The sequence below is a fragment of the Epargyreus clarus genome, unplaced genomic scaffold, assembly GCF_041222505.1.
Source record: "Epargyreus clarus isolate Ecla_fem2 unplaced genomic scaffold, WU_Ecla_fem_2.2 ptg000009l, whole genome shotgun sequence".
Classification (NCBI taxonomy): Eukaryota; Metazoa; Arthropoda; class Insecta; order Lepidoptera; family Hesperiidae; genus Epargyreus; species Epargyreus clarus.
Window position 1 is genome coordinate 15,233,720 of NW_027332217.1, and position 19,691 is coordinate 15,253,410.

The 19,691-nt window shown below is 36.5% G+C and overlaps 1 protein-coding gene across 1 annotated transcript in view; it reads right to left on the reverse strand.

Annotated features, from left to right (window-relative positions):
- Positions 1-19,691, reverse strand: part of LOC140745085 (uncharacterized) — a 93,665-nt gene that overhangs the window by 11,935 nt on the left and 62,039 nt on the right. Inside the window, exons 2-3 of the mRNA XM_073076854.1 lie at positions 1,574-2,485; positions 426-538 (exon numbers count right to left, since the gene is read on the reverse strand). Of these exons, the coding sequence (XP_072932955.1) occupies positions 426-538; positions 1,574-2,414 (954 nt within the window). The 5' untranslated portion in view covers positions 2,415-2,485. The remainder of the gene's footprint in view (positions 1-425; positions 539-1,573; positions 2,486-19,691) is intronic.

Here is a 19,691-nt window from a genome sequence, read left to right on the forward strand (position 1 = left end):
TGAATTGAATTTTAATTAATTCATCAGGTACCAGGGATTTCTGAAGTACAAAATATTATATTCATGAAAAACAAATAAGTACATATATAATATGCATTGCTCGAAGTATGGTTGGACGGACCAACTTGCTCTTGACACTTTTAATCTAAAGTCTCATTCTCTCTTCTTTTTCAGGACCTAAGAAAACGTGATTATTCGGTAATTGGATAGTAATAAGTGATAATCAATCTATAAAACTAAAACTCCAGTAGAAAATAGACAAAGAACTGTAAAAATAATTCCTATATCTACGATAGTCATCCTTAATACGCTTCATTTCAGCCTTAATCTCGACCATTTACTTTCAGACTTACATCACCTTACTTAACACGTATAAGATTATCTTTATCAATAACACAACCTCACGTTTTGGCTTATAAGCTTACTTGGCTTACGGAACTCGAAGCGCGTCTCGAGCCGGTGTCGGAGAGAGCCCCGGTCCCGCTTTGCCGGCCCCCCACAGAGGCTCTGTAAGGCGACACGCTGCGACCTCGGGCACCTGTTAGGAAACACTTAATAGCATCTTTAACTCGTGGTGGAAGGGCAAATAAATAGAGCATCGGAAATAGGTCGGGAAATAGGTTTTTGCCATATACGAATAGTATATAAAGTATAGAAGCAGCAACTTCTAATGCATTGAACTTAGAGTTGTAATCAAATTTAAATACGGGAGTCCTATCTGAACAATTACGAGTGTTTCCATTTCTATTTGCAATCTATTTTCTAACCATATAGATTATTATAGTAGTTTTTGTTTTTTTTAGCGCTCCGGAACTATTATAAGATTGGAGTAGCAAGAGAGATTGCAATATAGAATAGGTTCTGCCTGAAACCAAATCACTCTTGAGGGCTCAGATTGTCACCGAAACAAAGAACTGGTTCATGCTAGAATTCATATTTACGCTACCACTTTTCAAAAATATTTTTCAAAAATCCTTCCATAATGCCTTTCCTTTCCTTCTCGCTCAACCCACCAATGTTGCTATGAGTTGTCTATTGTTACTTTAGTACTAACAATTTATGATGATTCAAATAAACTTAATCATGTAATCAAAATTATGTTTATCATTAAATTTTATAAATAATAAAGAAAAATGAAAATTGAAGCTTTAAATGTTGTTACACCGCACGTCTCTTTGGGGCACGCTTGCGAGCATAATTGAATTTGTAGAGACTCGAGCACACTGAAATTACTCTCTAGAGAGCTATCTACTTATGTCAGTTTTGAAAAAATTAACATATTATATAAGAGTTATAGCTTCACTTCAGATTTATGCGTCTAATCGAATAAAAACTCTAAGCATAAATTTTACCCAAAATCTTTAACTATTCTTGAAACATATTTCTAGTAGCGTCTGGGGTCCTTTAAAAAGTTGAAAAGGTATAATGTATTGTACAACTTGGGAAATTCACTAGACCTTTGCTATTCATCGCTTCATATTATAATTTAGTACGGTCGACTTTGCCAAGTAGCACATGTAAATCTTTATAAGTTACTAAGTGGCGTGGAAAGGAAAAGTTTTGAGCTACTTACCAGCAGTTTGGCTGTCTTCGCTTGATCGTCGCTCTCTTGAAACTAATGGTTCTTGGAAAGTTAGAGTTAGACTACCTCTTGGGCTGACCCTGGAAGTATCTATTTCGCCGGCAACAAGACTGCCTCTAGCACTTCTCTCTGAGGGTGCGATACTTCCTCTAGGGCTTCTGTTGTGAGGTTCAGGAATCAAAGAGCCCCTTGGACTTCTGCTGTAATCAGGAATATCTTTCGGTTTTAGCGGAGCATCTGGTGCTATGCTGCCTCTTGGACTCGTCCTAGGACTTGGCCCCAGTTCCTTCTGGCTTCGAGCGGGGTCTATTTGAATACTTGCAACAGAATGCCGTGGGCTCCTTCCAACGTCAGGAACGAGTGAATTTCTGTGCTGGTTCCACGTAGTTCCCTCTGGCACCAAACTTCGTCGCGGACTTCTGGCTGTGGCATCTGGCGTGATGCTGTTTCTAGGACTACGGTTAAAATCTTGGGGATTCAGACTAAGTCTGGATCCATACGCCAAATCCACACATAAGTTATTTCTTGAGGGGGTAAGTGTGTTCCTTGGCGGAGCAGATTCTGGTGTGATTGAATTTCTAGCAGACCTAGGCTCGGGGACGAGCGAATGCCTCGGGCTGCGGTGGTAAGTTTCCAGTCCTACTTCTGGAGCTAAGCTCGCGCGAGGGCTTCTCTGAGGAGGTGGGGGTTCGATTTCATCGTCAGTCTCTGTGGTCGCCAAGGATGCCCTTCTAGAAGTTTGCGCTGAAGGTCTTGGGGATCGGGTTTGGGGGGACGTGGCCGCGCTCCTGGATGCGCGTCGACGACGTGATGAAGACGTTCGGTGAAGCATTTTGACTAATTTGGACCAGGGACCTTATTAGCTCTAAGATTCTTTTTGATTCATCGTTGTTCTGCAGATACCTGTAAACAAAAAAAACTTGTTAAAGTTTATGATTGAAATTACTCTAATGTAGTACAGACAGTAGGGTAATTTGTCTTATTGAGAAGGCAAAATCAACCGTTCCACAAAGGGAAGAAATCCCAAATTTGAGTAATTCTTTAATGAAAAGAAAATTATAATAAGTGTTCTCAAAATAGTATTATTTCCTTAGCCTAGCCCTAAAATAAGGCCTAAAGCCCAGAAGGGAAAGGTAGAAACCCGTCTCGTATCCAACAGCGGGACTAATTAGTTCTCAAAGACTCTAGAACTTTCAATAACAATCCTATCTGTATGTATTTATGTACGAGTAACAAAATTGTTTCGAACTATGATTAAAACAGAGGCTCGTGTGGTCGTCTCTAAAACATCGCTATTCCTATGGTCTGTTTACAAATCTGCTGATCTTAAGGCTCCAATTTAAAGTTCTAAGTTTACAGACAGTTCCGATAAATCTAAATTTTGCTTAAATAACTTTGATACCGAATTAATAGCGCTTTATTTACTGTAGAAACTTTAACTTGTTTAAAATAAACAACCGAAGCATACGAAGACTCATAAATATTATAAACATTTACATACTCGTAGTAGACGGAAATTTGTGCTGATTACTAAAAGTTTAAATTTCAATTTGTACGGCTAACTTATTATTTTTTGATTTAAGACACTATTGGTTAATAAAATACAGGATCTATTTACTACATTTTATATTTATGATTTCATTTTATTTACGTCTACATAGTTAACTTTTAGTTTACTTAGCGTTGTGATTTTATTATTATTATGCTACATAAAAGTATATCTAAATTTTATGATAAAATTCGTTCAGAAATAATTTACATTCCTTTATTTGTACCAAGATCGTAAAATACGGAGCGATTAAATTTTATAATACCTACACACTAATTTAAAAGGTTATTTATAATTGAACTAAAAAATAGTAAAATCTGGTCTAGAGTTTGGCAGGTAATCGCGTAGACGGGCAACAATCTGGCAAAATCTTTTATCTACATTTTTATATTCAACCCGTATTACAGTTCCGTACAGTTGCGCGGAAAAAGGCTCACAATGGTCTATAATTTCTAAGCCTAAATAAGACAGAAATTGAGTTACTACTATTGGACTGAAACACTTCGAGCACTTATTGAGGCAGATCAAATAGCAAAACGTTCGTAAGCAAAGATTACAACTAAAGCCTTCGTTGGTACGCCTTATATATATCCGCCGGTACACATTTCAAAAAGTCGCAACTATTCCACGTCACTGTTATATTCATAAGACAGAAAATAGGTAAAAGGTGATATTCTCCCATCCAATTACTTCAAACCGTAACACGGGGTAGCTCACGCTACGTTACCGCTATACAGCCTAACAATGTATCGTAGCCTATATTGCTGTAGTCGACACCCACAATGTCGTGTCTTCTAACAAATAGGGTTGCCCAATGACGTGTAGTTTTAAATATACTTCTGTTCCCTTATACTACTTCATAAATAATAGTTTTTTTTTTATATATAATATAAGAAGTAGCAGACGAGCATGCAGTCCACCTGATGGTAAGTGGCTACTGCCGCCCATGGACATCTGTAATCAACCCCAGATATGATTAGATATTCCTACCTGAGGTCGGCCACAGATGCGCCGCTACCCCTGAGGACTAAGCTGGAACGCCTCGGAAAAGTCTGTCTCTCTTACCACACCCTTCAAACCGGAACACAGCAGCGCTTAACACTGCTGTTATTAGGTAGAAATAGGTGAGGCGGTGGTACCACAAAGGGTTCTACCACCTTTAAATAATAGTGTTTCATAAATAATAGTGTGCACTTTTTTATTTAGTAATGTTTTCGATTATCACTCGTTTTATGTTTAAACCCACAAAAAATAGGGAAATCCCTGGTCAATGAAGTGTCTAAATGTTTCGTAAATAATAGATCGATATGTCCATTATCACAATAAAAATGAAAATAAGCATGTAACTGTTCTATAAGTTTACTTCTAAGACCGTTTTTTATTTATGCATTTTTTTGTATTTAAATACAACACTTTGGAGAATACATCATCTAAAGTCTGATTCATAATTAGGTGTCCAAAATGTAAACAAAGGTGTTGACCTATCAAGAAAATACGTAAGAAATGGTAGTTTCTTATTTTTGTCGATATTAAAGTAATACAACAATAATAAAATAATAATCTAAATAAATTAAGATTAATTCACATTTTCTAATATTTATATCACCTCAATTTCGTTCCATACAGTAATAATAATAAAAACAAAGATTATGGTAGAAAATTAAAATGTGATAAAAGTAACACAATCGGAATCCAAGACATTTCTTGTGCTGTCATTTTTAAGTTTCGTAACTGATATTATTCATTTTCGTGATTGTGATCAAACTCGAATGTTTTGTCGTTTACATAACGCGTTTGTTAAATTGTGAATATTAATTGTTAAATTTTCGTTCTTTGTTGAGTTTTTTAAAGTTTTTGTTTCTTGTTAATTTTGACAGTGACATTTCTTTGTTTACATTTTGGACACCTAATTATGAATCAGACTATATATTATTATGTCATACATATTATATCCTGTTCGCAACCTTATTTAGCTGTATTTTGTGTTGAAAAAGTTGGCAACCCTAATCATAATAAGTACAAGAAGATCATTTCGCGGTCACCTTTATCAGCAGAATACCTACACCTACTTTATAAAAATAACATCTCAGTTGTAAAAAAAAGATTTCAGTCTTCATACATAGAATTCCACATATCTCTGATATTCAAAGCAATATACATATGTACATGGTAAAACATACATTTTAGCTTTTTAAATTCAACCAAAAATGTGTATAAAAATTCATACTATCAGACCAAATTTTTTTTACGATGGCTTTTTCATTCAAGAAAGATCTAATGAGGACCATTATAATTTGTTGAGGTAAGACTTTGTAACATTTAATGAATAACCTAACGATTTCCATAAATTGTAATAAAAATAAAAGGTTAGCATTTATCATTTAAAACCCATGTCAATATCATAAGGCTTAACTAAAAAATCATTAGCTTACCGTATTAGAGATTCTAAATTAGGGTAATTACATCTAGTCTATATTTTTATATGCAGTCAGATTTTTATAATAATGTTTTAGTTGTATAGGACTTCGCGCTTCTAAACATAATGAAGCTATTTCAGGAGCTCCAAATGATTTCTTTACAGCGTGATCTGAATTAAAATGGCCGGTAATTATATTGAGCCGCGCAACAAAACTCCGGCAATATAATGAAAATATCCAGTGACGTTTATTGCTCTCGTTCTTAAACCTTTTTGTAATTTAAAATTGTTTAATATTTTGTTGGATCTTATAATTGAAAGATGACAGAATTTTAATAACTGTTTTCACAAAATATTTCTTATCGCTTTTACTTTTTATGTACCTACCGCTACTATAAATCACTATGTTTAACTATATTTATTTATATAGAACCGAAGGAATAATCACTTTCTGACTAAACATTACAAAGCCTAAACTATTCGAGCTACCGATTAATTTCGGACAACCCAGAAATAATTTTATTGATATGCCACCCCCGAAGAGGTCAACTAACTATTGAAGTTTTGATTGAAAACTTGACAATTTTAAAGCAAGCGCTATGAGCATTATTTTGATTTTATGGTTAATAATAATTAAACTCCCGTTTCAATGTTCTTAAAAAATCAACCCTTAAGTGGTTGAATATAGTACAAAAAAGTGTAAAAATACAACAGTACTGTATATAATACAATAGTACTATATATAAATATACAAAATCATAATGTTTGTTAATATATATTTTTAATCGCTTTTAAGTTTTCGCTTTTGAAAGTGAGACGCTGGTCTTAGGGGACGAACTAAATTAGTTAGGAGTACAGTTTAAGACTACATAATCTAGTACACCTTCGCGTAACTCAAGTGTTTTGGGCAAGTTACGGCATAAGCTGAGGTGAATGGGGTTTGTTGTTGTTAAGGCACTTATACACTGGTTGTTTTGATTTGCTTTTAAAATTATTTTCAATTATGACGTCTTTTTAACAACATTATCAATCCATATTTTGTGCATAGCCATAATTTTATACTTGGTCTCACGAGGCTAATTTATTAAATTTATTGACTACGTTGGTCAAAGGGAGGAAAACTGACGAAAGCCTTTCATTTCATCTTTTTTTTTGTTTTATTTTTAACCTAACTATAAGGCAGACGGGCTACCTGATGGAAAGCAGTCACCGTCGCCTATGGACATTTGCAACACCAGAGCAGTTGCCAATGCATCGCTTGCTTTGAAGGAGAGTTCTTTTTACACCCCTTTTGAAGAGCCCCATGTCATAGTCCTGAGGGAATACCTCAGGAGGAAGTTCATTCCACATTTTGCACATACGCGGCAAAAATGACCGTGCAAACCGAACCGTGGAGGACCGCCACGGGTCAAGTTTATGTGGATGGAACCTCATCCTTCGGCGAGTGGTGTGATGCTTTCATGGTGGTCAAGTCCGAATTAATATTTGAATATATAGGAGTCTGACATTTTGAGGTCATTTAAGCGAGTAACCTACGAGTAATTGTATTTTTCTTTTCCATTAACAAAAATATAATAGACTAAAATTGCTCATAGTCATCGCTAATATTAAAATCCAGATCTTTCTAGAAGTTTTTTTCTTATATTTTAAGATAATTCTTGCTTACCCTAGCAATATACACAATAAAGCTACCAATAATATTACTTAGCTACATACTAAACGCACATATCAACATCGTTTTATGACATCATACATTTTTGTAGTTAAGAGCTATTGACACACTGGCCCAGCATGGTAGACGCCTTACATCTTAGTCTTTGCAACTGGGTCGAGTAGCTTATTAACACATAACTTCAAAGCAACAACAAGCTCTATAACCGATTGAGTAGAGATTAGACTAAAATGGAAACTATTCTATACCAATATCCATATTTGAGAAACAGCTGAGGAACTCTACCATATGTAGAGTGACTCTATCGTCTTGAAGCATATTTAATCCCCTCGTAATCTTCGCAGATTGCAAATCTTTTGTGACGATTTTATTCATTAGATTATATTAAAATTATTTATGATAAGCAGTGGTCGCTATACCAGCCCGACATGTAGAGTTCCGGGTTCGATCCTCGGCTATACAATTAAATGATGAATTTACATGTTGTCCAATTGCTGGTCACAAGACTCCTCCCAAAGTGAAGTGGGTATTATAATACCGTTTTTTTTTTTGTTTACGAGGGGGAAACCTTAAAAAGGTACCCGGTGTCGTGGGAGCGACGTAGGGTTATGTGGGATTCTTAGCGCACTATAAGCCCCCCGGTGGCCGTCCTCGGCGCTGCGTTGAGGGCTCCGGGATCTCCAAAGGAATGCAACCGGAGCCCTCTTAGCGCGTTGCCCCGTCGGGCTCCACCCAGGTGAGCTTGGCGCTCGCCACACCGTCTGGTGCGTACGACGGTATGCGACCACACATACCGCCGTCCTTCCCGGGGCCGCTGGCTGGGCGGTTCGAGCTCCCACTCTTGCCACCCGCAACCACGGAAGCCCCCTTTTAGTCGCCTCTTACGACAGGCAGGAGATACCGTAGTCCTATTCTACTCCCGAAACTACAGGGACAGGGTATTATAATACCCACTATCATATAGGATAGTACGAATTGCTAGGCTTCGAACATTTAAATTAATTTTTTTTTGTGAAGGAGCTCTCAGGCATGAAATTTCATCAAAATGTTTTCTTTTCCCTTCTATCGTTAAAGCATTGTTTAGAAAGAATATAAAACAAACATAATATTATTGAAAATTTTGATTGGAACCCAGGTCTCACAATATAAGAGGCAGTAACTAATGCTATTAGTAACCGTATCGGTACCCTAATAGCCTGAAAAGACTAAAATTCTATTTCACTCTAACATGATCCGTGTAAGTACGCGTCATAAATCTGATAAGCCCTTAATATATTGCATTCTGTGAGGCAGCAGTTTCCTTCCGTGTAATATAGTACTGCATACCTACATAGCGTGCCGTAAGCCAGATAGTCTTTAGTATTTGTGCATATTGAATTCTGTTATGTTTTCTTCTTTTGTTATAAAAATAGTAGCGTGAGCTTCGTCTGTATTGTTTTCGTTTATTAAAATCCAAAAAGCATACAATTTGCTATCACTAACACAAAAATTAAGTATCACTTACTTAAACGGTGAAGGAAAGCATCGTAAACCTCGTAACTGAAAAATCTAAAAAAAGTTTGCAAAGGTGTGTGAAGTCTACCAATACGCACTTGGCCAGCGCGGTGGAATATGGATCTTCTTATTCAGAGAGGAGACCCGTGCCTAAAAGTGAGACAGTAATGGGTTAATGAGGATAAAATTTGCTTATATAAGTCTTAACAGGCATAGCAGTGGTACTCTAGGGTCCAACTAGGGTTTGGGGTATATGCGTGTCAAATAATGAGACATAAATACGTGCTCAAATAACATTACCCTCTGTAAAAATACCTTTATTAAGGCAGTGCCACTGACCTGTGAAGCTTAGATAACCTTTTCAAACATGAATCTAATTAATTACAATACTTGAAGATAAGAGGGCTTGAGGTATTGACCCAAAGCTACCACTTGTCTGTTGGAAAGCACTTAAAGTGGTTTTAATTTATTACAGAAGTTACTCATTACTCGAAAGTACTGACCTTGGTCATAAATTTAGAGGGTATAAATCTCCAGTGCCTACGGTACGTCTATTTCATTTACACCTATTTCTGCTAACTTAATTTTTGTTTCAACTATTTCTGCGAACCCTGTTTCTATCTTATTTCTACAATAACAGTAATGAAATAAATATTTTTATAGATCCACAGAGGAACATTAAAATTAATAATAAAATTAGTATATATACTACTGCTAGATTAGTAATTAGATTAATATATTAATAACAATGTTTTGGGAACTCTTCCGAAGGACAACAATTTGGATGAAGCCTATTATATTTATAATAATTTTCAGTGGGGTGACTTTTCTTTTATGACTTTTCTACTCGCTGTTAAGCTTCATTTTACTGTTACCCTCTCGCTAAAATAAGGATTTCACCCCAATAAAGAAATTCCAATCAAAAAAGTCAATTTTATTATGTTTTGAAATTAGCCAGATTAGTACCTAATGCAAATCTTAAAAACGTATTTCTATACTTTTATATTTCTAATAAGCAAAGAGCTATACAAGGACAGACATTTTGAAATAATAACCATATATTACTTTTAAAAAATCCTTCAATTATATGTATTTGTTTGTGTAGATAAATATACCCTAAAGCTGCTGAGTCACAGCTATTGTTAGCGAACCACTTGACATGACGAGGGCCAGCCGCCACTGACCCAAAAAACTGGGTACTTGAACACGACCGCCGGGTCGAGATCATATCAAATAACCGAATGTTTTTTCTGGAAGACCTAGCAAACATAGCAAACTGGAGGTTGGAGGCCTCATTTAGTCTAATTAAAAAGATCTAATCATCACGAACCGTTGAGGACGAAGTGAAAAGGGTTAAGTCGTCCACTACGAAGTTTTTTTTTTGTTTTAGATGCGCATGTAGTCTACCAGATGGTTAGTAGTTACTGCCATGGACATCTGTAATCAACCCCAGATAGCATTACATATACATACCTGAGGTCGAGCACAGATGCGACGCTACTCCTGAGCACTAAGCTGGAATGCCTCTGAAAAGTATGTAATGTAACCTGCGTTCTTCCTACGCTCGTCACCCAATACTATGCCTCCACACGATAACTTGTGGGCGCCATGGAAACAGACACATACACAAACACAGTTTAGAACAAATTTCCATATTTATTACTATCCATCATTAAAACCTAAAACCTTCCTTACAAGCACTATTTGGCACACTTGTCAAAATATTAATAAAATGATACCGCCGCATATAACTATTTCATTTATAAACTAGATGGCGCTGCTTACAATTAAAAGGAAATAAATCCTGTAACACATCGGCGCACGCCACTTCCGTCCCCCATTAAAAATTTACTTTGATCTATATTCCCAAACGCGCCAAAAGGAGAAGAACTTCAAAAAATACCAAACAAAACCAGTTAATAAACCAGTAATATCAAAGGCATGTGTGTATTTCAACAAAACGGTTCTTCCTTGTTTAAAAATACATCCCCTTTGTGAACTAAATCGACCCTTATCCTACTTCTTTATTTCCAACTTGGGAAAGGTTTTGTAGTTTTCCCTTTTACGTCCCTGCCACGTAACATCCGCAATTGCAGCGAACTTTATCCATTATATTTTTATCGTGGACTACAAAAGGTTTTAGAACATTTAATTCTAATGTTTTGTGCTGTAAAACTTATTTGTTTCATTCTAATTTAGTCCCTAGACCATAATGGGTCTATGATATGTTTTAGATAAAGTCTGGTTAGTTTTGTGTAATCATGTATCGGTTAATATAACTATTGCAAAAAAGTATGATAAACAAAATTACATTACAAAAAAAAAACAATATGAGCCGTCACGGGACGCCTGGCAGATGTGAAACATCGACATTATTTTGTAAAAATAATATGCAGAAAAGAACATATTGTGATAGGAACTAAATATGTTATAATGATAAAATAAAATATTACGTTTTTTTTTCCAGATAACGATGACTATTTATTGAATTCGATTGCGCATGGCGACGCGTCGCCACACCGTACACACTACTGCATATAGACTGTATATATATACCATCGTATAGCGTGGCGACGCGACGCCACGGCATGCGTCGCCACGCCAGAAATCGGTTTTACGTGCGGCTATAGATGTTTCACATCAAAAACATGACAAAAGATTAAAAAGTTTTTTTACTCGAAAACATTGACTTTCAGTAAATGGAAAGAAAGTTTTTAATCTGTTGTATATTAATAAAAATATCACTTATATCAAATTTGAAATTAAACGTATAACACATTTAGAATAAACACACAGATTATTTTAAAACTATAGGTAGTATGTGTAAATGTATGACATTGAAGAGCGCATATAGCGTTAGCATATAGCGTCAATAAATAAAGCTTTAATCCTCATTAAATGCTGTCCTAATTCGAATCCCAACAAAAGCTATTAATATAAACATACATTAATGTAGCCACAGGTATTAACACGACTGTTTTTATGGTAATGCCTTCCGCATCAGATTATTATCATAAAATTAACGAATATACGAGTAAATGGGTCGAAACCATTAAATTTTATACGTTAAGGTTTACGTAAGCATTAAAATTTAAAATAATTTTACGAAATGCTACTGACCAGAAATAATCGATAAATTGAACTTTCTGCACTCAAATTGAATTGTGTGCCGTGAGTACTATGCCACAAGCAAGAGTGGGAGCTCGAACCGCCCAATCAGCGACACCGGGAAGTGTGTATGTGTGGTCGCATACCGTGCAACGCCGAGGACGGCCACCGAAAGGAGTTTTAGTGCGGTAAGAATCCCACCTCGTGTCGCTCCATCGGGTACCTTTTGAAGGTTTCCCCCTCGTTAAAAAAGGGTACTATGCAACAAAGGCGCTATGTCCTACATAAAACCGATTTGATTTAATCGATCTAAATTCTTTGGGAATCCGATGACCACTGCGCCAGAGCCAGAAGTGTGTCAAGCGCGTCAAGATCGATGCTGCTATAATTCTTCCTATACCTCAATGCTGGACATAGGCATCTTCACAACTGTGAAACGACTCTGAATGTTTATATATAATATAGGAGTAGCAGTTGAGCATGCAATCCACCTGATGGTAAGTGGCTACTGCCACCCATGGACATCTGTAATCAACCCCAGATACAATTAGATTCTAGCCTCAGGTCGGCCACAGACACGCCGCTACCCTTGAGGACTAAGCTGGAAAGCCTTGGAAACGTATATTATCTCCTTTGTTACACCCTTCAAATCCTGCAAGTCGTGGAGTTATAGTCCGCGCCAAACTTCTAGTCCGCTCTGAAGTTGTTGCGCGCAGATTAAGTTAGCATATACTACGTAACTTAAGGGCGCACTAACGCAGCTATGCACTCATGGAAGAGAGCGGGCAGCGGGCGGGTGCCAGGGAGTCCCACGCTGTATTCGTCCCCCTAATATCTACAATTTGCTATTACGACGTGACTCGTTTCTATATTCGGAGCGGTCTAGCAGTTTGGCGCGGACTCTATACGCCTCCCTTTTCCTTTCCCTGTTACTTTATTAATTCAAGTTAATGGCCAAAACTGTCTCAACGATGTTTTAAAACTTCTTCCGAACATAAAACTCAAATTGAATACACTTACGGAAGTCCCTTAAATTTTAATCTACAGCTCACAAAGTGTACTTCGAGGGATATTTAACAGCCGCGCCATAAATCTCCCATAAAGCCTGTATACATCTCTGCTATCCAATTTTCTTTTTTACCCGACTGCGGTGGTATTTCGGCGTATGTTTGTATGTATGTCTCATTATTTGGCACGCCCCATAACCCCAACGGCTCGACGGATTATAACATATGAGATGACGTTGGATTCGTCTAAATTACGGGAGTATTTTAAAACAATCTGATTTTTGTTTTTAAAATTATTGTTATTATATTAGATTGAAGTAGCATGCAAGCATGCAGTCCACCTGATGGTAAGTGGTGACTGCTGCCTATGTGGTTCTTGTAGAACCCTTTGTGGCCGTTGTAGAACCTTTTGTGGTTCGACTCCGGCTGCACCATCGCCACAATATAGGTGTGGCGATGGTGCAGCCGGAGTCCGGCCTCATAACAGCAGTGTTTGGAGCTGCTGTGTTCCGTTTTAAAGGGTACTCTTTCGAGGCGTTCCGGGTTAGTCCTTAGGGGAAGCGGCGCATCTGTGGCCGACCTCAGGTAGGAATATGTAATCCTATCTGGGGTTGATTACAGATGTCTATGGGCGGCAGTAGCCACTTACCATCAGGTGGACTGCATGCTCGTCTGCTACTACTATATTATAAGAAAATAGATCGAAATGCGGTCCTATCTGACATTGCTCACAAATATTACGCAACTCCTTAGGACTAAATTGAAGCGCGTTATATACATTTATCTCCATTACCGCACCCTTGAAATAAGAGATTCTAACCTTTTACTTATCACATAATGAGTAACGTAGGAGGATAGTAATAACAGAGATTCATCACGCGTGAAGAAAAAGAACCAATGATTCATAAGACAGAATTATGATTGATCAAACACTACACGGGAATCCGGAATCAAGATTACAAGAATTCGTTGCGATTTTTGCTTAACATGGTAATGTTTTTGTATATACATTTTTGTACATAGAGGCATTTAGACATTGTTAATTAAATTTTTTGTACTATCTCTGGATCGGAATACTTTTTCATATTAAGAAGATCCAGTAAAAACCTAGCGGTTTGCCTTTTTCACGAACTGACAGAAAGTTATAATTCAACCATAAGCACTACAGTCACAAGTATGTATTCATTATAACAACAAAGTTAAGAACTGCGTTCTTATGAAAAGGGTGGTGAGTCTTCTTGTTGTAAATCTCTTTTCAAAAGTCATCAATGGTTGTAACCATTTGTAACGCATTTAGGCCAACTTGGAGCTTACCAATCCTATGAAGAGTTAATTTCGATGTCCATGGACATTGGACATTCATCATCACCTCATTGCTTTCCCTCTGCTTGGCACGGACCTCCTCCCAGAATGAGAAGGATTAGGACCGCGCGCGGATTAGGATTAGGATTACGTCCACCGCGCTGGCTACGTAGGTATTGGTAGACTTCCCATACCTTTACTACTGCATACCTGAGATCTTAAAAATCTCAAAGGTATGAGGAATACGGTGAAGGTCACCGTCAAAACAAGTAATAATTAACTTGTAATACGCATATAATGTCGAAAAATCAGAGGTGCCTGGGATTCAAAGATTCGTCCCGTCGATCAAGAGGCCGAGTTTCAACAACTAAGTTATCGCTATAGGCGTTACTTGCCATTAAATTGAGTACATGATGGTTTGCTAATATTATAAAAAATAAAGCAGGCCTTGTAAGAATATAAAGGTGATTGTGCACACTCCCTTAGTCTTGCCACTTTCATTTTGCTCATTTTTCACGCGTAACTCTCTAAATTGAATGGTGGCAGCTGGGAGAAAGCCGGACGTTTTTGTCTCCATGATCAATGACACTTCATTTCAAAGTTATAATGCGATTAATCTTTATTAAATCCATTTTTTTTTCAAAAGAGTGAATTCATGTGTTTCAGGAAACAGACAGGCCTTATTCCACAATTGAAATTCGACCTTCCTGTTTCAGAATCCGAGGTTCAATTCCCAGGAGATATATCCAAGCTATTTGCGTACAAGAAAGTATGCGTTAACGGTGAAGGATTGAAGATTACGAGGAAAATAACACCTGTACCCTTACCAGGAGTTTTTACGTTTTCACAAATATGACTGTTTTGGTATTTGTTTACGTATTTGCCCATATAATTTCCAATCAGCGCCACTAGCGGATTGTGTCAGAATTTGGAAATAGTATGGGCCAATACGTAAACAAATACCAAAACAGTCATATTTGTCAAAACGTAAAAACTCATGGTAAGGGTACTGAAAACCTGAGTTCTTAAATATGTTTAGTATTTGTTGATGTAGTGGCCACTCTTATACGTACTGTATAGAAATTCCAAGTGTAAAACTGTAAAAGTCCAAATGTAAAAGTTACGGATCAGAAGATAGAACCCTATTATAGACGGACAGATAGCGGATAGGGATAACTTTTTAAGGTTCTAATATCTTAAAAAGTTCTTAGATACATATGAAGTCCTCTAATGTGCATTTGACTAACGCGGTGGACAACTTTGGCGCGGAACGCTAATTCTGTTTTCATAATCTCATTAGCTTTTGTTACTCCTAAAAATCTGCCTGTGAAAGACTCATCACAGGAAATATCCGGAACAAACTGACAGACGGACACAAAAATTTTAACATTTTTTTGTTATAAGTTAAGCTTCTTACTAATTTCATAATTAGCGAAACACTATGTTTGTAAGCCCATATTTTTAATGGTCCTCTCAGGTCCTTAAATATCCTCTCAACCCTCAGTCAGGAAAACCCGTATTCAACATTGGAACTTAATGATGACGAAGTTAGAAAACCGTAACATTAATAAGTGATTACGGCATCTGCGGTAGAAGTTATGACGGTCATTAAGCGGTGACAATTTGGATTCGGCGTCCTCAAATTACGAACACTGACAGCGAAATTTTACACGACACTTCCATCATATTTACTTCAGTGTTTTTATAACTGTAACAAAATAAAGAATATTATATTGGAGCTCATTGTTTACGATAAAAACTGCTTAAATCTAAGTGGAGTGGAGTCGAACTCACACTTGGGCGGTTAATGCAACGCACATAACACCACCATAAAAGTATATTAAAATGTATGTATTTCTATCTATCTATGTATATATCTATGTATTTTAAAATTTTATTTTTAGTACTTTATCATAGTAGCAATAAAACTTCATTTATTGTAAAGATTTAAAGCGTCCATTATCAAAAATCGAAATGTAACCAAGCGGCATTAAGTTTTGATTTCTTTTATGCGTCAAAAATGAAGGTCCTCTTTACAACCAAAGGGATTTCGCTTAAAAAAATAGATCTTAAAAATTTAATATTTTTTATTTAACTCAAATATGTTACAATCATTAGTTATGATATCCATTCTGGGAATGATTCTATCATCATGATCAAGCTTTTATTGTTCCACTGGCTATATATGTCTATAAATGAAGCTAGATATAACGCAGCAGTGTTACGTTTTCCAGCCCAGCTAATAGCCCATTAGAGCTAAGTCCTCCTGTACGTTGTTACCTATTGTTGAGGGTGTACGAACTATTTTTAGGTTGTCATAACATGAATGTTTTTGGATATTTTCATGAAATGTATGTTAGAAAAGATATTTGACTTAGTAATCTTGTCTACTTTCTGTACCATTTATTTTTTATTTCAAAGTAGGTATGTTGTATCAAAATGTTTCGCAATTTATAATAATTTGTCCTCCTAATTCCAAATTAAATGAAAATTCATTCTTAAGTGAACTACATATCACCTGTAGCAGCATCACCTACTTATACTTTATGGCAAGAATAGAATAGGCAAGAAAGCTATTGCCAGTTTATGGCAAGAATCACTTCTTGTATGTATTTTGAGAGCTGCATACTTATTGTTGCTCCTATTAAACCAGTTCTTACAACTTCGACTTTGAAAATATTTTGAAACAGAATAATGCCATTTTTTTATATTTACTCAATAGCTCTAAGAATCTATTTTACGAATATCTTTTTAAGTGATAGTTATAACATAAACTTATAATAAATCTTGGTCACTAGCATAGACATCTGAAACCGACTCAACTCTAGAATATAATATTACGTTAGATATATAAGCGCTGGAGTGGCAGCACCACATCCGACGAACAGGAAATACACAGGAAATTGCCGGATTGCACCACACGTCTTCTAAATTTAGCGGTAATGGCCCATTAGGCGGATTGTGGAGCCAAGTAGTGCTTAAACTATTTTTAGTTCTCGAAAAAGTTTTTCTTGTTTGGATGATATAAAATATTTTACTTGATTCATTATTTATAACTGGAAGTAGAAGTGGTAGAAGACTTACTTATTTTTTATTTTTTAGCAAAATAAAAGTCTAGCCTTTTTTATGTTCCTGTACTTGATAAGTAGGTACCTTATGTTGGAGTAGTCACCATACCGGGCTAACATCCAAAGGGTACCAGGTTTGATCCCCAGTCTGCCAAAAAGCTTAATTAATTTAAATTTCTTTCTGAGTCTGGGTGTTCTCATCCACGTCACGAAGAATCCGAATATATACACATTATAATTTGTTTATATACATAAACAAATACAATAATATGATTAAATAACATTAGTCTTAGCGAATCGCGTAGTAATATAAAATATAATTATTATATACTTTGTGGCATAATCAACGATGCCAAGCACATCAGTTCAGGTTAAAGACACAATTTATAAAATAAATCACAAAGTTTAATTACCTATACTTTGCCATCAACACCAGATGTGACACGTCTAAAACATACGATAATTACCTTAAGAGTGCTTGACAAAATAAGTAATTAAAACGAAGAATTATGAAGCTCCGTATTAGGAGCTCTTCTTAGTAACGACAACGGCACGGGACGACAACGACACAACAAACATAATATCTAAATAGACGACACAAGTGCGTTTTACTTTGCGTGCCAAAGGTATTTCGCGTAATAAACGGACAGCAAAGAGTCTTACAGATAACAAATTGTACATACTGTATTTGTTTTTTTTTTTATATAACTATTCGATCAGCACAAGAAAACTAGATAGAGTTATAGCTGAGTATCAATAAAATCCATTTATTTCCCCACCACTCTTTTATTTTTGGTACTAAAATCTTGAAATTGTCGGTAAAACACTGGCACGTTTTGTTTTATACAAATGGTAGTACACACGCCATCTATTTAGATTTGTGCCTATAACCGGTACTAACACAGAACTAACAGAACCTGACAACATGGGTGCCGTGCCGTCCCGTTGTCGTCCCAACGAAGCGTTTATTGACCTAATTTACGTTTGGCATTTTTCTGACATCTCTCAGTGATATCGGTCTCGATAATTAGGTCAGCGCTTCTTAAATCAACTAATTAGGCCGCCCACTCACGGAACGATATCGCTGACGTCAGTGCCTTCCGACAAAATGGCAGTCGAGCTGCAAGTTGCCGACAAGTTGTCAGTCTATCTTGAGCTGATTGACGTTGTTTAATTGGAGTCGTATTTATAGACTTGCAAGAAAGACTTGTTTAGCAATACACTGGTTATGAGGAGGAAAAGTGTCAGTCACTCTGACTGTTGCGGGCTGTCGTTAGCGACTGACGACAGTACACGATCGCTGACGGCTCGCAACACTATGCGACGGACAGATTGCTATCTGTGACCGTCGGCGACTGCTGCTATCCATCCCTACTAGTCGTCTGCGAGTGCCTGCAACCGTCGGTCCCAGAGATAGTCGTCAACGCGGACTGAATTATACTCATTCTTCGAAACAGAGGGTACCCGATTCATTAGTATGACTATTTTTTTATTTAAGTATTGCTTTATGCAGCTTATTTTATGCAATAACATTTTAACATTTTATATAATAAAGCCAATAATTGCGCCTTGTAGGTAATATTAAAAAGTAAAAGTTGACCCACATAACCATAACACTCTTTAAAACCCGAAGCTGTGAGGGTATAAGGAAGATAAATTATATTTATGTGAAAACATATTTAAGATTTAGCTCGAAGTACTCAAGATAAAACGAAGAATAAAATAAAGAATAATGTAAATAAAAACACAAATATAAATGTTATGGAATAAGGGCGGACGAAATCAACAGAATATATTAAAAATCTTCCCTGTTTTCCTGTTGGATCCTTCGGTGTAGCGAAATAATAACGGATAAATGAAATAAAATCGTTGTATCATGTTATTGCAAAATTTCATTTTGTGTACAAATATTACTTCAAAATTTTCTCATGTCGAAAAATTTAATTCAGAAGTCGAAACCAACAGCCAACAGTATTGGCGCCATATTATCCAATCTTATACTCGTAACCGACAACACTGTACCTACATACAATCGATTAAGATTGGAAATAGTTGGCATTCATGAAATTATGTTTCATAAGAATCATAATATCAGCATTAATCTACGACAGTGGTTCTCAAACTTATTCTGACTACCGCAAACTTTTGGGCCTCACGGAGTTTAAAACACTTTGAAGGGTAGTGGAACAAGTAGAATTACACCGGAAGAGTACCACCGCCGCATCTATTTCAAGTACGATGCATGCAGTTTCTATTGCATGCAGTTCTGCGTTCCTCTGGGTGGTTCGAAAGGGTGTGGATGCCGGCTGCTTAAATATAAAACCTCCATTTTAGTCCTCAGAAGTGGTAATGCACCTATGATTGACATCAGTTAAGACCCCTGTTCCATATAGAGATGATGGCCGATATTCATGAGCGACAGTTTCCAGATACTATCAGATGGACTGCATACTCCTTTTCTACTTCAAACTTGTAGTAAAAAAGGCTATCATC